Source organism: Haliotis cracherodii, unplaced genomic scaffold (genome assembly GCF_022045235.1).
Source record: "Haliotis cracherodii isolate W230 unplaced genomic scaffold, xgHalCrac1.p SCAF_6, whole genome shotgun sequence".
Classification (NCBI taxonomy): domain Eukaryota; kingdom Metazoa; phylum Mollusca; class Gastropoda; order Lepetellida; family Haliotidae; genus Haliotis; species Haliotis cracherodii.
In genome coordinates this window covers 17286094-17306962 of record NW_027266319.1, presented here as the reverse complement: position 1 = coordinate 17306962, position 20869 = coordinate 17286094, and the positions used below count along the sequence as shown (strand labels likewise).

The following is a 20869-nucleotide window of genomic DNA, read 5'->3' as shown; positions in this document are numbered from 1 at the left end:
GTTAAAGCGTTCGCTCGTCACGCCGAAAACCCGGGATCGATTCCCGACATGGGTATAATGTGTGAAGCCCATTCCTGGTGACCCCCGCCGTGATATTGCTGGAATATTGCTAAAAGCGGCTTAAAACCATACTCACTCACTCACTCAAACACTCTCACTCACTCTCACTCACTCACTCACTCACCAAAGCAGCATAAAGCACATTGCCATTTCAGGCGCCTTTGACAATTTCTTTTGAGAAATCCCTTTCGAGGTCAACACACCTCTGTCAACGTTGCGGGAGTTGCTAGACTCCACTAGAGTAGACGGCTCTCCTCCACAAGGTGTAAACCGTCACCCACAGCAGAAATGACGTCATCGTCATATGCATCATGCTTGCAAGACAGATCATTCTTCAAGTTTTGAAATTTGATGATGCCACATCTGATGACAACGGAGGGTGTTAAATGTGTTCAAAGCCTCCTTTACTGCAGGTAAGTGAGTTTTCCATATTTTCACGCAGTTGTTAAATTGATTAACTTATTGGCCATTAGTGGTGTGACCATGCGGGAGGTAGGCCACCAGTAGTTTACGGTCTAGAGTAACCTTAACATCACAGGCCTAAGGTCTGAAGTAACAGTAACATCAGTAGAGTACGGTGTGCTGTAACATCAGTGATATGCAATTGGTTTACCGTAACATCAGTAGTGTACGTATGGAGTAAGTGTATAATAAGTAGTGTACGTATGGAGTAAGTGTAACATTAGTAGTGTAGGTATGGAGTAAGTGTAACATCAGTAGTGTATGTATGGAGTAAGTGTTACATTAGTAGTGTACGTATGGAGTAAGTGTAACATCAGTAGTGTATGTATGGAGTAAGTGTTACATTAGTAGTGTACGTATGGAGTAAGTGTAACATTAGTAGTGTAGGTATGGAGTAAGTGTAACATTAGTAGTGTATGTATGGAGTAAGTGTTACATTAGTAGTGTACGTATGGAGTAAGTGTAACATCAGTAGTGTACGTATGGAGTAAGTGTTACATTAGTAGTGTACGTATGGAGTAAGTGTAACATTAGTAGTGTATGTATGGAGTAAGTGTAACATTAGTAGTGTACGTATGGAGTAAGTGTAACATTAGTAGTGTATGTATGGAGTAAGTGTAACATTAGTAGTGTATGTATGGAGTAAGTGTAACATTAGTAGTGTACGTATGGAGTAAGTGTAACATTAGTAGTGTATGTATGGAGTAAGTGTAACATTAGTAGTGTACGTATGGGAGTAAGTGTTACATTAGTAGTGTACGTATGGAGTAAGTGTTACATTAGTAGTGTACGTATGGAGTAAGTGTAACATTAGTAGTGTATGTATGGAGTAAGTGTAACATTAGTAGTGTACGTATGGAGTAAGTGTAATATTAGTAGTGTACGTATGGAGTAAGTGTAACATTAGTAGTGTATGGTATGGAACAAGTGTCACATCAGTGGTGTATGGTATGGAACAAATGTCACATCAGTGGTGTATGGTATGGAACAAATGTCACTTCAGTGGTGTATGGTATGGAACAAATGTCACATCAGTGATGTATGGTGTGGAACAAATGTCACATTAGTGGTGTATGGTATGTAACAAATGTCACATCAGTGGTGTATGGTATGGAACAAATGTCACTTCAGTGGTGTATGGTATGGAACAAATGTCACTTCAGTGGTGTATAGTATGGTACAACTTTACCATCAGTAGTGTTTGGTGTGGGGTAACTAGTACTTAAATGACAGTAGAGTATGGTATGAAACAACTGTAAGGTCCTCGGACGGAGAGAACCTCGAAAAGATATCCCCGCCATCCTTGCAATGGAACCCCTTCATCAGGTAAAGTCTGACACGTTATCCACTTTGCAAACTTGGTTGTTTGGTTGGTTTGTTGCACTCAGCAATATTCAAGCTATATGACGGCGGTCTGTAAATAATCGAGTCTGGACCAGACAATTCAGTGATTGATATCATGAGCATAGATCCACGCAATTGGGATCGATGACATGCATCAACCAAGTCAGCGACTTTGCAAACTATAATACAACTCTTTCCTATACTTATGACACACACTTTTTATCTGAATTTATTTTTTTATTAGAATGTGCACAAAGAGACGCGGAAATACATTATTCGATGCTAAATGTCACACATCTTCAGAAGACTGAGCTAAAGCGTTGTCCGGATACAGCTTGCTGAATCGTCCCAGAGTCCAGATGGGGAAGATGCTGCGATAGCTGTCGCTGTTGACGGCGCCAGACTTCGCGAATGCTCCGTTCACACCTTCCTGCAAATGTTTTTCCAACACATAAAATCTCCGTCACGACTAAGGGAGGAAGTGTACGTATCTAGAAAGTAAAACTGGAGTAGCAGATACATCCGAAATTTCTTAATAAATGTAAACATGTTGAAAACAACAAGCGGAACATTCTTCTAATCTGATCAGTCTGCATCAAGGACAAATTCGCTGGTTCTAGAAACTTTCGTTTGTCTGTTTTGAACACTTTACACCACGGATACACATTCATCCTAGAAATGCACTTTAAAACTTTTAACTTTTCACCAGAGACTTACTCTAATTCGCATATTGAACAGTTCGAATCACGGACACATTCACATTCGAGAAGTTGCATCTAACATTAAGCATTCTATCAGAGCACTTGGTTCCAGAAACCATAGTCTGCTTGGATTGAACACATTACAGCACTGACACCCCACCTGTGGCCAGTCGCCATTGCTAAGTTGTCTAGACATGATGGATCGAACTCCTCTCTCCAGCACGTCCATAACTGGGTACCTGAAAGGAGAACGTGGGGATGAAACAGACACTGCTGTCATGAAGTAAAATTCTGTCGGTTACAAATGCTCTGATAATAACAGTACTCGTATGTTGGATGGAGGGCAAGCAACAATATAAACTGACATCCATAAGAAACTTTACCAGAGTTTGATATCATTCTTGCTCAAAAACAACAAAACATACATGCATGAAGTAAAGTGTATTGAGAAGATCAATATATCAACATAATCAAAAATTAAAATGACAATCATACCGCGACCGAGAATGACGTCAGATCCCCCCAAAGTTGGGTGTGGTACAAAACTCGAGCTTTCAGAATCATGGACAATAGGCAGAGTACATAAACAATCGCTCACGTTCAATAGTCATTAGTAGCGTGTGTGACCACCAAATGTCTCAATACACGCAAAAACTCTCCGACTCACAGAAAAAGTCAGTCGTCTGATGAGGTCACGTGGGATTTGACGCCATTCTTCTTGGGGGGCCAAGATCATTTCTTGCCGGTTGGCTGGAGAGTGTGGTCGTTGTCGAACACGACGATCCATCAAGTCCCAGAGGTGTTCTATGGGGGACATGTCGGGTGAGCGTACAGGCCACGGCATGACGTTGATGTTGTTGGCTACTAGGAAGTTAGTGACAATTCTGGCTGTATGGGCTCTAGCGTTGTCATGCTGATAAATGACACCACGCGGCTGCTGTTGGAGAAATGGTAGGACAACTGGACGAAGAATGTTATCCATGTAACGCTGAGCTGTCAAGTTTCCGTCAACGATGCCCAGCGGTGTCCTCTAATGCCCACATATCCCTCCCCACACCATGACACTCCCTCCACCATATGGTACGACCTCCTGCATGCAACACGCCGCCGGTGGCTCCCATCTGTACCATACCCAAGGCTCGTTCACGTTGTTCGACTGTGAGTCGTGGTTCTTTTGTGGTTTTTTATCACTGTGGATGTCTGACTTGCCGTTGCAATCGTTTTATACCCTTACCCGCACGTGCATTTGCAGTTGTCCGTGGTGCACGTGTTTTTCACTTTTTCGCGTGTTATCTCGCAAACATGTAAAAGACGATTAACATTTTCTGCATACACTATTGTATTTAGGTTATGTGTTTTGGATAGACTTCATCGAAAAAAAATGTATACTTTGTCTGAAATTTATATTTTCAGTTGGTAAAGTTTCATTTGGACGTCAGTTTATTAACAACAAAATTTAACTAAATTTCAGCTAATAAACAGAAAGAAAAGGTCCACTGCTGACTTTTATATGCCATCATTTCATTAAACTAATCTCCATTTAACATGTTTCAAAAATATGAAAAATATTCACAACACAAGACAAACCAGCAAATTCTTTTTACCTGACCGCCATTAATGCCAGAAGGGCCCAACAGGTGTTCACGAAGTACGTGCGCTCACTTTGAACATACCGCCCCTGTTCACATGACTCAAAGTCCTCGCCCCAGCCCCCGTCCTCCATCTGTTTACTGACCAGGAAGTCGCACCCCCTCCTCACTGCCTCCGGGGTTGTGTGTCCGTCATACGTCAGTCCCATACAACTAAAGGCTTCCAGAGCAAACCATCCACCGTACGTGAAACAGACGCCCCACGTCCCCTCCAAAGAGCCATCAGAACGCTGCTTCCTGGTGATGAAGTCTAATCCGTTTTGGAGTGTCATTTTTATTTCTTCAGTCCTGTAACCTGGATACGCGTCAGTGAAGAGTTTGAGTGCCTGCATGACAGACGAGGTACACTCCACACACGTGTAATCAACCATGATGTTGCCTGAAATATTGTGAACTTGGGTTAGCCATGGCGTAATGTGTTCACGGGAACTGACTGTACCGTTCCACTGATAAACACCAACTCGGTTTGATGAGTTTAGTTTAAAAACACAAAACTAGTGCTTTTTGTTTCTATTTTTTCAACCAGGGCTTAAAGTTTATATTCGTCAACCAGTCCTTATAATTTCTATTTGTCAACCAGTGCTTATGATGCTTCTAGTTTGTGCTTTTCAACCAGCGCTTAAAGTTTCTATTCGTCAACCAGTGCTTATGATGCTTCTAGTTTGTGTTTTTCAACCAGTGCTTATAGTTTCTATTCTTCAATCAGTGCTTATAGTTTCTATTCTTCAACCAGTGCTTATAGTTTCTATTTGTCAACCAGTGCTTATAGTTTCCTTTTTTCAACCAGTGCTTATAGTTTCTATGCAGCAATCAGAGACATCTGAATGTGTGACAACCGTTCAACAGTTGCAAGAAATCAACTCAAAATGTTTTATCGAGCTTTCGGTCTTTTCTGAAACTCCTCAACGACGACCTCATTATAGTAACTCAGTATTATCTTGCAAAGTTAGTTTAGTGTTTCACACCAAAATGCGTACACAACCCTGGTATGTAAGAACTCTGTACATTCGCTTGTCCCTTTATTTTAAATTACTATCTTTTTGAAACTGTTGGTATCGCCAAAATACAATCAGAAAGGGTACTATCTGTTGCTTTAATTATTAGGTAACAAACCTGACTTACACACATGTGGGTGTGAAACCCATTTAAGATATCTGGTATCAAACATATGTGTGAGATCGAAATCAAGGCCCGTGGTTGGCTACCCCCTATGGTGATGGATGGATATATATAATGCACGTGAACCATTCAGTCCAATACTCTACATGGAGCTAAGGGAACCCACAAGTGTAGTCCGAAATTATAGGCAATTTAAAGAAAAGACGTTCTTATCTTCATAATAAAGTAAATATCTGGTCAATATTTGAGCATCGATACAGGCACCACATTATCTGGGCATATTGTTTAACTCCGGTTCGCTATCAGCGCCCAGTAACTGTGTCTCGTGCCATAAGCTGGTCATGTCATTCCTGTGGCGGAAACGACACGGGTTCCCTTTGAAAATGTGCCTCGTGTATTATACAAGTAGATGCCTACAAACAACATGGCCCAACCCTGTCTTGCCTGCCATCTACTGCGAGGCCACCTACCAAATATTTCTGATGGATTGAGGAGTTCCAGCCATGGCGACCCCCTGGTTGTCTCATAGGAGGCGAACCCGCCATCTGCACAGCGCATGCCCAGTAACTGTCACAGGAAGAAGATTCCCACAATGCACATCTCCATAGGGGACCAGGTAAAACATATCCATTCTTACTGAAGACGGTCGACACAAATTAAAACGATTTCATTTGAATTATTGTTTATGTCTCAACCAGAATTTAAGTAAAGTACACATTTCTTTAAAAAGAGTTACTAGATATTTTTATATAATAGCCACTATTCTAGGAGAATACAAGGCATTAACAACATAATTGTAATAATATTTGTAGTGCCAGGACTATACTCACCACCAAAGGAATTGCGAATATCAAACCTGTTGGTTAATATATGAAGATTTTAGATTGGTTGATGCACAAAACGAACATACTGGTATTTTGTTCCGAACAAATACTCTTGAAAGCATCACATGTGACGTCATAGATCCATAACTCGAGATGCACCATTTGTCTCGTGCAGGATTAGCATGTAAAGTTTGGAAATCACGTGCAGCATTTGGTGATAAGAATAAAGTCACTCTGTGATATGATTTGACTGATTGGATCGCGTTTCTTTTGGCGGTGAGTACATTTCTATAAAGGTAGTTATTACACTAGTCTACAATACGTCTACAACAAAGACGACATCATCACAAAAGAGTAATGTAGTTAGTGAAGATTTTCAGGTGAAACTTTGTACTGGTAACATATTAACGTTGCATAATCAATATGACCAAATCTACATACAGTATCGACTGCTGCACAAAGTCTGTGCCTTGGGACGGGTTGAGTCAGACCAGTGTAACCTCCCTGTGTCACGAGGATGGCGACAAGTCCTTCAGCCGTTGTGTCACTCACGATCCAGGAATTATCTCGTGTGGAGAACGTAAACCCACCCTGGATACGAGGAGACAGTCAAATGATTGGTCGATAAGGACATTTGACAATTGAAGATTTTGAACAGATGTCAAAGATGCTTTCAAGATACAATATTCATTATACCGAACTAAATGTCTATCCATAAAGAAAAAACTGATATAGCAACAAACTGATATCCTGTATATTACGTCACGCGAAACAATTCATGTTTCTATTTATTTTTAAAAAACACGCAATACAGTTGATTAAATATGGACTCTTGTTACGGGTTCGAATCCTGGGTTATGAGGTTTGTTGGTCGGCATTATATTGTACTCAGGTAAAGTTGGTTGACTTCCTTCCTTTGTACATGGGGGGGGGGGGGGGGGGGGGGGGGGGGGGGGGCACGGGTGGCCCAGTCGTGTAAGGCGCCGCGATTCGCTGTGCAAAGTTGCGTCCCTTGGGCACGCCAGAAACCTATGAGTTTGGGTTCGAATCCCGGCTCGCCCCGATTATGTTTCTAGGTTTGTCAGCACTATACCCGTGCTCGTGGGTTTCACCGAAGTGGTAAACGTCTGAGACCTGCATCACTTCGGTCTTTCCTCCCACATTAAGCTGACACGCCGCGATATAACTGGAATACTGTTAAAAGCGGCGTTAAACCCAACTCACTCACTCACTCACTCACTCACTCCTTTGTAGATTATGCTGATACAAGGGGGTGTAACTGAACGACTCTTTAAAAGAGTTTCTCTTTTTTTAGTGTCATTTAGAAGTTGGAATGGTAACCAAGACAAAATTGTTATGGATGAGCAATAATAAAGAAGTTGCTCATCCTTAACAATTCTGTCTTAGTCTTTAAAAGAGGTGTCATAACCTCTGTTTAAACCAAGCTTCTGGTGTTTTCCATTGAAACTGTCTCGCGTCAGTATGTTGGGTCTAGATTTTGAACATATTTGGTAATTTACCTGAAGTACACTATATATGTACTGGTACAATGTATGTCTTTCCATATGTGAAGGAGACAGTACCAAAAACCACTGCACTGACACAATGACACAAGTGTTCATGAAATGTCAAGGACTTCCTGCGACTGTACCGTACACAAGTTTACATTATAGTCGTTACTTGGGCCAACTTTACCTTACTCTCCTGGCGGTAGTGGTCCCTGAAGTCTTGGACGTTGTCCTCTATCTGAGAGTTCCGGAGGAAGACGTGGGCCTTGTGTACACAGGACGTGAAACCTGCACTCGCGCCGCCCGCCTGGACACAAGGTATATAATGATATTGCAAGGGTCTTCCCCAGTGTCCAGTATCAGTTTAGATAATTCAGCATGTAGAAATATAGTTTTAATGAACAATTATGACATTTATGAATGGACACTGACGAGATGCAATTTCTGGAACTGTCCAAAGAAGGTTCAGTAACATTGAATTTAAAATGAACCCTAACAGCGGAGGACAGTTAATCATGTGACTTAACCAGTAATAAGTTAATAGCGTATAGTCGGCAAATAGAAATGCGGAGAGAGAGTTATAAGTATTGGAGGAAACAAGGCGTTATTGACGAATTCGTATTACATCATATCCGTGTATATTGAATAGTTGATCCCGTGTCGCTTCAGTATGAGATTTCAGTAAACAGATAAAAACATAAAACAACTCTCTTGCCATCACATAACTGTTTTAGCAACGTGTTAGCATGTCATAACACAGTTATGTGCATAACTCCCCGACATGTAGCCAATAAAATTGGACGCCTTCCTTAACGGACAACAGTTTAACCATAATTGTAACTTACTTTGAGTGAGTGAGTGAGTTTGGTTTTAAGCCGCTTTTAGCAATATTCCAGCAATATCATGGCGGGGGACACCAGAAATGGGCTTCACACATTGTACCCATGTCGGGAATCGAACCCGGGTCTTCGTCGTGACGAGCGAACGCGTTAACCACTAGGCTACCCGACCGCCCCTACTTACTTTGAAACTGTTACTATATGTGTTGTTATATGTAAACTCACCTCACTGAAAGCCCTGGCAGCGAAGGCATTGTCCCATAAATGTGAACCATTGTAGCATTGGAACTTCATACCGTCTCGGCCCAACCTATATAGTACGATGATAGTACATGATGAACACGCTGTCAAATTGCAAGCAACAACATTTAACTGTATTACAAGCAGGTACGTGTGGAATATGAGAGTTTAGATATTAGATCTTGCCTAGGACACAACTTGGAAAATAATGACAATGTTATGAGATTTCCTCACAACGCACAACTAAAGCCACAAAGCCTTTTTTTTCATAAATGATAAGAAGATATAATGTTTGTGGCATTATGAAAGTACATCTCCCCCGAAAATACAACGGTACTGACGCTACACTGTCCGGCACGTACATCAGAATTATTATTATTTTAATTATTTTTTTATTTCCATTCGCTAGGGGAGGGGGGAGGTTGACGTCAAACACGAGACTGACTAGCCCGATACCGTAAGTCGCCTTTTACAATAAGCATGGTTTCCTTAAGGCCTATTCTAAACCGGATCTTCACGGTGAAGGGCACTTGGATGTGCTATGTAAGCTGATAGGAGTACTAACCATAGGTAATCCCGAACTCTGTCACGATGCCGCTTGAAGGCATCAGACTGACCACCTTCCATAACCCAGCGTACCAACATCTGCAGCAGCTTGCTCACCTGTCAGAATCACAGATGTAGGGTTTGGCACTTGTATGGGCGATGTATTGTTCACTAACACAATTTCTAACAGGTATTCACTATAACCATTTGAAAATTTGTAAATAAGCACCCATGGAGATTGTTATCTGGATGCGTTTCTATATCGTAAATATCATATATCAGGGGAAAACATATACCTCAAACATGCAATACAGAAACACACACATCAGAAACCGATATCAGAATTACAGTGAAAGATATTTTTAGCAAGAACACATGCATTCGAGGGTTGGAGTTGGATAATTTACAAATGCATCGAATCAGGATGTCGAATGTATCAGACAGGATTATATGATAGGAAAATATGACTTTGTGGTGTCGAATTCAACGTTGTTACGACATGAATTACTTGTACCAACATTTCCCTTCCGTGTCTGACACACTTCCATGGAGGACAAACCGTATGGTGAGGTGGGTTGAACGTCGCGTCGTGTGTGTGTGTGTGTGTGTGTGTGTGTGTGTGTGTGTGTGTGTGTGTGTGTGTGTGTGTGTGTGTGTGTGTGTGTGTGTGTGTGTGTGTGTGTGTGTGTGTGTGTGTGTGTGTGTGTGTGTGTGTGTGTGTCCTAGCTTCCGTACTCCGGCCGAACGCTCTTCTACTAGACAACGAAGGCAGTCCGTTGGGCGAGGCCATTGATTGAAACCCACTCATCACTATCCTGCTCTACTTGCCATGCTGATACCACGCTCTAATTTTAACATAGACTTAAGATGGCCGTAGATCGATGTTATTCATTGACAATATGTATTACGTAATTAATATTTTATAAATCTCATTTCATGTGTTATTATCTGTATGGTTACAGAGCGATGTACAACAATATCGACGAGTGTGCGACAACCATGTATGACGTGGTGCAATATAGGGTCTTCAATCGCTGACCTATGTTATCCTGCGTAGGGGAAATCATGTGTTATAGCATAATTCTGATTTGGAAAAAAATAAGTTTCTTTCTTCACAAACCGGAGACAGGCAAGTGTAACTCGTGGCTTCGTCATCGGCACAGATATGGTTGTAGCAGGTCTGAAGAGCTGCCTCCCTTACTGACGAAACGCATCTTTCCTCATACACATCCAGCGCACCTGCAAGACGCAGTTAGAGATTACTGAATAGCCTTTTTCGACAAGAAACGGATACCATTTTTTTATTATTTTTTTTGTTTAACGCCACACTCAGCAATATTCCATCTATATGACGGCAGTTTCTAAATAATCGAGTCTTGACCAGACAATCCAGTGAATGACATCATGAGCATCGATCCACGCAATAGGGATACGATGACATGCATCAACCAAATCATCGAGCCTGACCACCTGATCCCGTTAGTCGCCTCTTACGACAAGCATGGATTGCTGAATCTTCATCGGTCACATTCGTACCAAACGACCATGAATTGCTTTAAAGTCGCTCGGGGGTCTGTTCTGACCAAGACACAATGGTATTTACGATTCGTCTCATCTCATATATGGGTATATATAATTCGTAATTTGCAATGATGGGTAATCTCTTCCTCTTGGAATAGTTTTGAATTTACAATTTTATTCCCTTGGGGCACAGGATCTCTGGTCTAGAACGTCACATGTGGCCAGAGCTCCAGATAACTTTTTGAACAATTGAGTTTTTACTCTAGGGTTTCGATTTAATTGGCCTGGGTTATTACATTTTGCATTGGGTGACCAATATTTTTTCACTCATCTATTTATCACTCCACTGTTTTAAATATATAGGCTTGACTCGAAAAGTAAATTAGCTCGTAATTATATCTCGGAAATTAACCCCTTTGTACGCCTGCAAAAAGGCTTCATTTGGGTATTTACGCGTGCTGATACATTTGCTATACATTTGAGGTTTTTTTATTAAATGCATGCGTTTCTGTACGCACGTTAATTGAAAGTAATTGGGTTTTGAATATTTTGGGGAGGTATTTTACGCAAATACGCTGCTTATCGGAAGCTCTGCATATGGACAACATCTGTTTAGTACTCCTATGTAACACAAGTAAAGATAGTTAAACAAGCTCAATATTGATGACTGATTACACAAATGAAATTACAACAGTCAAACTATCAAAAGTTCGTTATTTGAACCTACGATATGTTAGGTTGCAAAGCCATGTTTTGGGCACATATACATCCGCAAGACTGACGTTCCCTCTGTGATCCTTCCATTGGGTGTGATTGTAGTCCTCACTGTACAGTTCCTGCAATAGCATCATCATCACCATCATCATCAGCATCGTTATCATCCCCACCACCATCATCACCATTATCCCAACCGTCGTCGGCAATAACATCATTCACATGCCATCATCGTTATCGGCATTTGTGCACCGCAAGTAAATTTGTTGCCAATTTGGATGTTTTGATCATACTGGCCTGGTCTTAGTTAAGAAATATACGACGAGTGGGAGTTGTTTATCGTACAATAAAACACTGCAGGGAGAATAAACCATATATTCCCCCTGCAGTGTTTTATTGTACGATAAACATCGACCACGAGACGTTTATTTCTAATATGAGATATCAACATTATGTACAGCCTCTTTAAAGATGATGATAAAGTGTAGTCTTTAAAAACATTTACCCGTATTTAAATAATTATAACTCCCTCAAAAGAATCCGACCTCGGTAATGTCGGACAAGATCATGTTATGCACAGTTGGGTATTTGTTTTCTCACGGTGGACATGTTCATACCTTCCGCAACGACCGAATGAAGTCATCTTCATTTACTGTAAACCTCTTCCCGTAGAGAAAGGCCATGGACAGGTATACCATACGGGTGTGGCACCACATCTTGGAGGGGTGGAAGGGTAGCCACTCGGGCAGCAGCCTTTGGGGAAATGGATCAGATTTAATAGTAATTCCTTGTTCGTGTTGCCTTGGTGGAAGTCCATAGTCTACGTCTAAATGTGTGTTACTAATGACTACTATCATATCTTTAAAGCTCGTAATGCCATATTTACCGGGTTGTAATGTGACTACCTTACACCCATAGGCGGAGATATAACACCAGGCGCCATTGTGACTTCAGCTGAACTACAGTTATAAGCCGGGATACAACAGCAGGTGTCATTGTGACTTCAGCTACCATACAGCTATAAGCCGAGTTATAACACCAGGCGCCATTGTGACTTCAGCTAAACTACAGCTATAAGCCGGGATATAACACCAGGCGCCATTGTGACTTCAGCTAAACTATAGCTATAAGCCGGGTTATAACACCAGGCGCCATTGTAACTCAGCTAAACTACAGCTATAAGCCGGGATATAACACCAGGCACAATTGTGGCTTCAGCTACCATACAACTATAAGCCGGGATACAACACCAGGCGCCATTGTGACTTCAGCTACCATACAGCTATAAGCCGAGTTATAACACCAGGCGCCATTGTGACTTCAGCTACCATACAGCTATAAGCTGAGTTATAACAGCAGGCGACATTGTGACTTCAGCTACCATACAGCTATAAGCCGGGATACAACACCAGGTGTCATTGTGACTTCAGCTACCATACAGCTATAAGCCGAGTTATAACACCAGGCACCATTGTGACTTCAGCTACCATACAGCTATAAGCCGAGTTATAACACCAGGCGCCATTGTAAACTTCAGCTACCAGACGTCAATAAGGAGAGATACAACACCAGGCGCCATTGTAAACTTCAGCTACCAGACGTCAATAAGGAGAGATACAACACCAGGCGCCATTGTAAACTTCAGCTACCAGACGTCAATAAGGAGAGATACAACACCAGGTGCCATTGTAAACTTCAGCTACCAGACGTCAATAAGGAGAGATATAACACCAGGTGCCATTGTTAACTTCAGCTACCAGACGTCAATAAGGAGAGATATAACACCAGGCGCCATTGTAAACTTCAGCTACCAGACGTCAATAAGGAGAGATATAACACCAGGCGCCATTGTAAACTTCAGCTACCAGACGTCAATAAGGAGAGATATAACACCAGGTGCCATTGTAAACTTCAGCTACTATACAGCTATAAGCCGGGATATAACACCAGGCGCCATTGTGACTTCAGCTACCAGACATCAATAAGGAGAGATACAACACCAGGTGCCATTGTAAACTTCAGCTACCATACAGCTATAAGCCGGGATATAACACCAGGCGTCATTGTGACTTCAGCTACCATACAGCTATAAGCCGAGTTATAACACCAGGTGCCATTGTAAACTTCAGCTACCAGACATCAATAAGCCGAGTTATAACACCAAGCGCCATAGTAAACTTCAGGTACCAGACGTCAATAAGGAGAGATACAACACCAAGCGCCATTGTAAACTTCAGCTACCAGACGTCAATAAGGAGAGATATAACACCAAGCGCCATTGTAAACTTCAGCTACCAGACGTCAATAAGGAGAGATACAACACCAAGCGCCATTGTAAACTTCAGCTACCAGACATCAATAAGTCGTCATACTGTGTCAAACACAAAAGCGGCATATGACAGTATATACACTCTTCAAAAAATGAAACCCACAGGAAGTATGTAGTTCATTGAACCTGACTACACCAGAAATCCGGTATATCAATTTGATATATGGTATTTGTAAATTTTGGTTGCCTGATATTCGACAAACGGTGCGTCAAAACGCAGCCATTGTCGATTTGTAATGTCTTAAATGGCATTGTTTTCACACTTCTTCAAAAATGGCATGGAGGAAGAGAGTAAAGCAAAATGCACGTGCATGTTATGGCATTCGTAACTCGTGGTAGTGGCTATAAAAAGTCAAGCATAAGCCAATAATTTGTCATTCGATTGTCAACGGCATGTTCGAAAATGCCGATCGGAACATCGCCATAGGACGTATCAAAAGAAGGGACTCGTAGTCTTCTGTTGCACGCCACTTCAACGTCCACCACAGCACCGTTTGCCGCCTTTGGGGCCGATACACACAGTTCAATTACACTGCAGACGGTCCGAGAACCGGCGGACCAAGAGTTACCACCCCTGCACAGGATCGCTACATTCGACTGTCCCATCTACGTCATTGCAATGCCACAGCTACGGAGACTGCAGGACGCATCCTTGGTTTAAGGATTGGTTGGTTTGTTATTTAACGCCGCACTCAGCAATATTCCAGCTATATGACGGCGGTCTGTAAATAATCTTGACCAGACAATCCAGTGATTGACATCATGAGCATCGATCCACGCAATTGGGATCGATGACATGCATCAACCAAGTCAGCGAGCCTGACCACCCGATCCTTTTAGTCGCCTTTTACAACAAGCATAGTCACATTTTACGGCAAGCATGGGTTGCTGAAGACCTATTCTACCCCGGAATCTTCACTGGCCTGGACCAGACTGTCAGAAACCATCTTCGCGAGGCTGGTATCCGACCCAGAAGACCAGTTATCGTCCGTGTTTTGCAACAGATCCATCCACAGCGACTCTTACGTTGGTACCATACCTTTCAGCCTTGGAATTTGAGAAACTGGAGACAAGTGTGGTTTAGCGATGCATCACGATTTCTTCTTCACCGGCAAGATGGAAGGCAATGTGTTTATAGTCGTCGAAATGAGCATTTTGCTCCACATTGTGTACGTGAATTCGACAATTTCTGTGGCAGTAGTGTCATGGTGTGTGTGTGGGGGGGGGGGGGGGGGGGGTGGGGGTGGGGGGGGCATATCCTACACCAGGAGATCTGACTTGGTTGTGGTTGAGGGATATTTGACAGCAAGTCACTACATAAATCACATTCTTCAACCTCACCTTCTTCCAATCATTGACCGCCAGAGGGAGCTGTTTCAACGGGACAGCGCTCCACCGCACACAATGCTCGTGTCACGATAGACTACCTTCATAATGCCAACATCAACGTTTTGCCCTGGCCGTCGAGATCTCCAGATCTCAACCTAATCGAACACCCCTAATATGAACTCGATGGACGTGTACGTCAACGTCAGAACACGCCGCAGACACTCCAACAAATGACCAAGCGTTACAAGCAGAATGGCGCAGAATTCTGCAAGACAGAATTCGTACACGTATCCAGTCATTGCCGAGGAGCCGTGATTGCTGCCAGGGGCGGTCATACGAGATACTGAGTTCAGCGCCTTCTTGTGGCCGTATGTGACATGACAATGAACAGTTTTCAATACCTTTGTACAACGACAACATGTGACTATCGAGCTCCAAAATTTGTATCTATCAATTAAATATATCGACTTTATTAGGTACAATAAATTTACTAAAAATCTACCTGTGCGTTTGTTTTGGAGAGAGTACGTGCATCAGTTATAAACTAGGGAAAACGCATCTGCTGAAGCAGTTTCTTGTGCGACTACATACCACATCTCAGGGAACATGGAGTGCACGCCGTCCCAGCTGTAGACGTTGAGGACAGACAACATCACCTTCCCCCACGTGGGGACAGACACGGGCCCTCCTGGAGATCACAGAAACATGAGATGAGATTCAGCGAGCCCTGGAGATAATGATACGATTATGTTACGACTGCATATGTAATCTGTGTTTAGTCACGTCGCTCATATAGTATTATCAAACATATAAAGAGGTTAGGTCTTCCATAGGCATTCAGTAATTGGTAACACGTGAAGACGTATCGTCATACAGTGAACAAAACATAGAATTTCTTCATGTGCCTTGACGTAACTTAATAACCACATTTAACAGACTTCGAATATAAAATATATAATGTGAAAATGTATTAGTCCAAGTAAGACCATTCACCTAGCTGTTGAATCAACCGCATTGCTCGAAGAAGATCGGAATCGGTAGCAGGAACCCCTAGTATCCTGAGACATATGTAGCCGAGAGTACAGCCCAGTACAGTTGGCGGACCAGCTATGTGACTGGAATATTTAAAAAAACAGAGACATTCCTTGAGCCCAGGATATAGCACATAACGAGATGAAACCAACACAATCTAATCCCTTCTTATCCAGAGGCTGATACACATCCAACACAAGGTCTAGCACGATTCGAGACACATGTTGAGCGTGCGACGATACGATGCGACTATATTGAGAGAGGATTACACAAAAGATAAAAACAGTGTATGAAGTATGATGAACTGATTTACTTCTGTAGTTTAAAATCCTCTGTTGTTTAGTATTATTCTTATGTTTCAGTATGTCAAAGATATAGTGAGTGAGTGAGATTGGTTTACCGACACTTTTAACAGTATTCAAGTTATAATGCGACGTGTCAGCCTAATGTGGGAGGAAAGCCCGAAGTGATGCAGGTGTAGGCACGGGTATGGTGCTGACAAACCTAGAAACATAATCGGGGCGAACCGGGATTCGGACCCACAATCATAGGTTTCTGGTCAAAGATATAGAGAACGTCGTGATGGGCAAACATTTCAGCCCCCTCTTCTCAACGCTGGAGCCTTTTTACCGCGTGATATATAAAGGGTCCCATTTGGAGATGATAGGTCTTAGTTCGAGATAGGGGTCCCAGTCCGAGATAAGGAGGTCCCACTGGACTGTGGGCAGTATTGTACTTACAGACCCCAGCCTCCATCGGGACACTGCACGGACCTCATGTAGCGGGTCATCTCCAGCTTGTGGGGGTCGGGAGCAGGGGCGTCGGTGATGTAGCTGACGATCACGTAAGCTGAAAGGAAGAAAGTTAGACATAACTACTCGAGTTCCCATAATGTGTCACAACTTACACCTACTTTACAATAAAAACAGTTTTACGAAACTTCCCTTTACAGATACAAACAATCAGATTGTTTTTTTGTTTGTGAGTTTTTTTGTTTAACGCTGCACTATTTTAACGCTAGCAATATTCCAGCTATATGAAGCGGGTTGTGAATAATCGAGCCTGGACCAGACAAGCGAATGATTGACATCATGAGCATCGATTGGGATAGGGTGCATCAGTGAGTCTGACCACCGGACCCCGTTAGTCGCCTCTTACGACAAGCATTGTCGCTTGTTACGACCTGGGTCGCTTAAGACCAGTTCTAACCCGAATGTAATGATATATGATATGTAACATATCCTGGCCTACAAGTTTCTGTCCTGAAGATCTTTCTCGATATCGGTAACGGCAAACCTTTCATGTGATTATCTAATGACGTTGGAGCTCACCCGGAAGAAGGAAGACCTGCCCACTATAGTCTGCTGCCCAGTGCCCGTCGTCTGCCTGTAAACCAGCGTAGAACCTCATGCTGTTGTAGGCTGCTTCTTTGGCAGTGCCTGCTCGGGGAAGTGGCGGGGCATCTTCGGTCTAAGGGATGTCGGAATGTGTTGTTGAGTATGAAAGAGGATGATACGTCTCAAAATAAGTCAGCTTCTTTTAAAGCGAATACGTTTCATAGGTGTTTAACTCGTCATTGTTGTACCTGGTTTTATGTAACGAAGAATATATTTAGGGTTTACATATGGTTGTTCACTTGACAAAGAGGTCAGGACACAAAAAGTACAGGGTTAGTTCGTCCGTCAGTGAATGGTATTTGCCGCCGCAGTCAACAACACAGCAGATGGCAAGAATGCAGTATACCGGACACCTTCCGCCATTTTGCTAAGGAATGTGCACGAGCTCTTTCCTTAGTAACGGTCTCTAAGTTGTTCAGACGCCATTTTTGTTTGCAATGATATTCAATTTCAAGGTTTGTTCATATTAGACTATACAAATGCAAGCGGGGTAATTTTTCTTTTTTGGGGGGGGCTTTTTCGACCTAATTTCAAATAGCGATGCTGACGCGTGCGGTTTTATTTGTAGCCTCAAACATGGCGGCTAGGTGTCTGGAATAATGCATGTGTACCCTCCAGTGATACTGAAGCGGCATGCAAACGTAGTCTTGATCAGGAAAATCACCAACTGAATTGATCAGCAAAATTATGGTCACGGTGACATGCAATCAAAAAGATCATCGAGCATTGAACACTTCATCCTCTTTAATCGTCTCTATCGACAAGCGCGGTTTTTCCCCAGAATCCACACTTGGCTAGTATTCATGGGCTGTGCTGGGAATGAGTTACGCAAGGCTTATTCTACACATAAGAAGGGTTAAAGTAAATATGATTAAAGTCGGTTTCAGTGTTAAATATATCAGTGAATTTTATGCTATATCATTGTCAACATGTATGCCAATGGGATATGACCGAGTCAACCGTTTTCATCCATATGAATCGTTGGATCCAGGGCCCCGTTCCACAAAGCGATCTTAGCGCTAAGTCGATCGTAACTACCATTCTTTATCACTGACTTACGACAATCATAGCGCTAAGAACGCTTTGTGGAACGGGGCCCAGTTGCCTTTCCGCATCTATTCTACCAACCGAGTCTTAATAATATCTCTATGAATATATCACCGAAGGCTAGCAATGTGATGCTGGCATTTGGGACATCAAGGCCAAGTTTGTTTCTCTATACGAATGTTTAGGTCAAGGTCAGTATACCGACTCTGGCTTTTCTTCCAGCGTATCTCTCTGTGTGAGGGTATCAAAGCCAGGAATGTTCCCCTATACCAGGAATGTTCCCCTATACCAGGAATGTTCCCCTATAAGTATATTTTGGACATTGCCGATGCCTATTCTACCAGCATTCCTCTCTATATGAGAGTATCTTATATTATACAAAACGGTTCCTCTCTGTGTGAGAGTATCGCGGCTAACAACGTTCTTCTCCCCTCTTTGGACAAGGTTAGTATGCTGACCGTATCTAGTCCAACAGCGTTCCTCTCTATGAATGTCTGGGGTGTGCCCGGCACCTGTCCTTCCTCAATATACTCCCACACATGACGGTCCCCCTCCCCAGTCAGACGCCACCGGGTCAGGTCGGTTGCTGCAGGTGTCCTCAGGGGGCCGTGATGGTTCCTCCTCATGGTGTTCAGGTAGTTCGCCGACATTTATAGTTCTCAGTAGAATGCCTCCACTCTGAACGGTCAAAAACAATTGTAATATGGACTCATTGTCCGTGTCTAATGAAGTATAACCGAAGCTACTATTACCGTTATGGAGTGAGTGAGTGAGTTGGGTTTAACGCCGCTTTTAACAGTATTCCAGTTATATCACGGTGTGTCCGTTAAATGTGGGAGGAAATCCCGAAGTGACGCAGGTCTCAGACATTTACCACTTTGGTGAAACCCACGAGCACGGGTATGGTGCTGACAAACCTAGAAACATAATCGGGTTGAACCGGGATTCGAACCCAAAATCATAGGTTACGGAAGACACAAAGCTTCAACCATTTACACCACTAAAGAAAACCACACATTATATGATATAAGAAGGAGAGGACATTTATTCAACGAATTAAAATATATAACCTCTTCCCAGATAGGATTTTATGATTAGTTAATGGGTTATCAATAGATTCGCTTTGTAAGCATAAACATGTATATCATATAATCGGAATCGCACAATCGAGTGTGCAAGAGATTTTTTGCAAACAATTCTGTTCAATAATAATTCTAAACAAACAGCTTTACTGAAAGATTAAGAGTTTAACATTTTCATTTTGTTTTTGTATTCAAAATAACTGTAAACCTATTACATGTAGCTTGAGATTGCTGTGCACTACCCTCTTTTGAACAAGGACAGAAATAATCTTTCTCCCTCACCTTATCACATGTTACGCGGTTTTGTTTTGGTTTGGTTTGTTGTAAAACGCCGCACTCAGCAATATTCCAGCTATATGACGGCGGTCTGTAAATAATAGAGTCTGAACCAGGGATCCAGTGACTGACATCATGAGCTTCGATCCACACAACTGGGATCAATGACATGCATCAACCAAGTCAGAGGGCCTGACCACCTGATCCCGTTAGTCGCCTCTTACGACAAGCATATCGCCTTTTACGGCAAGCATGGTTTACTGAAGACCTATTCTGCCCCGGATCTACATATTACCCGTATAGTGAGACCTTGAAGAGTGTGGACAATGTAACATACAATTCCCAAGATTCCACTAAATGCACCATATGTAACCTGTATTGTGAGACCTTGTATACTGCATAAATGTGACTTACCTCTCGAAGAACACGTAGCTAAATAATGAATTTCAATGCATGTGATAGTTATTGAAGCATACTTTAATATCAACTTTGGACATCACACAGAGCAATGATAATTAACTTCACTTCATTAATTGGTTTCGATGTTCTCTGTTAATAACGCTCACCTAAGATATTGGAATACATCTATGTGTTTTTATCAAAAGTATATCTACAAATATTAAACAGATACAGATTTAATAGTGTGCCATTGTAAAAGAAATATTGTAAATATATTTGCAGATGATGGTCTAACCAGAGGCCGTGTTGTGTGTGCCAACATGTGTACACCTTACATCGGCAAGTTTCATATAGATCAGCTGGGGAGGACTTGTTTTCACAAAATTAATTAACATTTAACTGATATTTTGAAGAGAGTTTTTATGTAGATAAGACTCCCGCCTGTTTCATC

The 20869-nt window shown here is 42.3% G+C and overlaps 1 protein-coding gene across 1 annotated transcript; it reads right to left on the bottom strand.

The window, feature by feature from the left end:
- Positions 1-2155: 2155 nt before the first annotated feature.
- LOC139446284 (lanosterol synthase-like) lies at positions 2156-19311 on the bottom strand. The gene is made up of 16 exons (XM_071227637.1): positions 19120-19311; positions 17549-17687; positions 16958-17066; positions 16179-16300; positions 15777-15873; positions 12145-12280; positions 11541-11649; positions 10413-10531; positions 9312-9409; positions 8732-8816; positions 7855-7974; positions 6601-6750; positions 5806-5902; positions 4172-4595; positions 2728-2806; positions 2156-2296 (listed from the first exon to the last, which is right to left on the bottom strand). Exons 1-16 carry the CDS (start codon positions 19309-19311, stop codon positions 2156-2158), a joined length of 2217 nt encoding a protein of 738 aa, XP_071083738.1.
- Between the last annotated feature and the right edge of the window lie 1558 nt (positions 19312-20869).

Coding starts and splice junctions, on each gene's coding strand:
- LOC139446284 (XM_071227637.1), bottom strand. CDS start 19,311: ATGTCGGCGAACTACCTGAACACCATGAGGAGGAACCATCACGGCCCC. Junction 7,975..8,731: donor CTGCCAGGGCTTTCAGTGAG/GTGAGTTTACAT, acceptor CCTTGTGTCCAG/GCGGGCGGCGCGAGTGCAGG. Junction 2,807..4,171: donor CTGGCATTAATGGCGGTCAG/GTAAAAAGAATT, acceptor TTCTCCTTTCAG/GTACCCAGTTATGGACGTGC.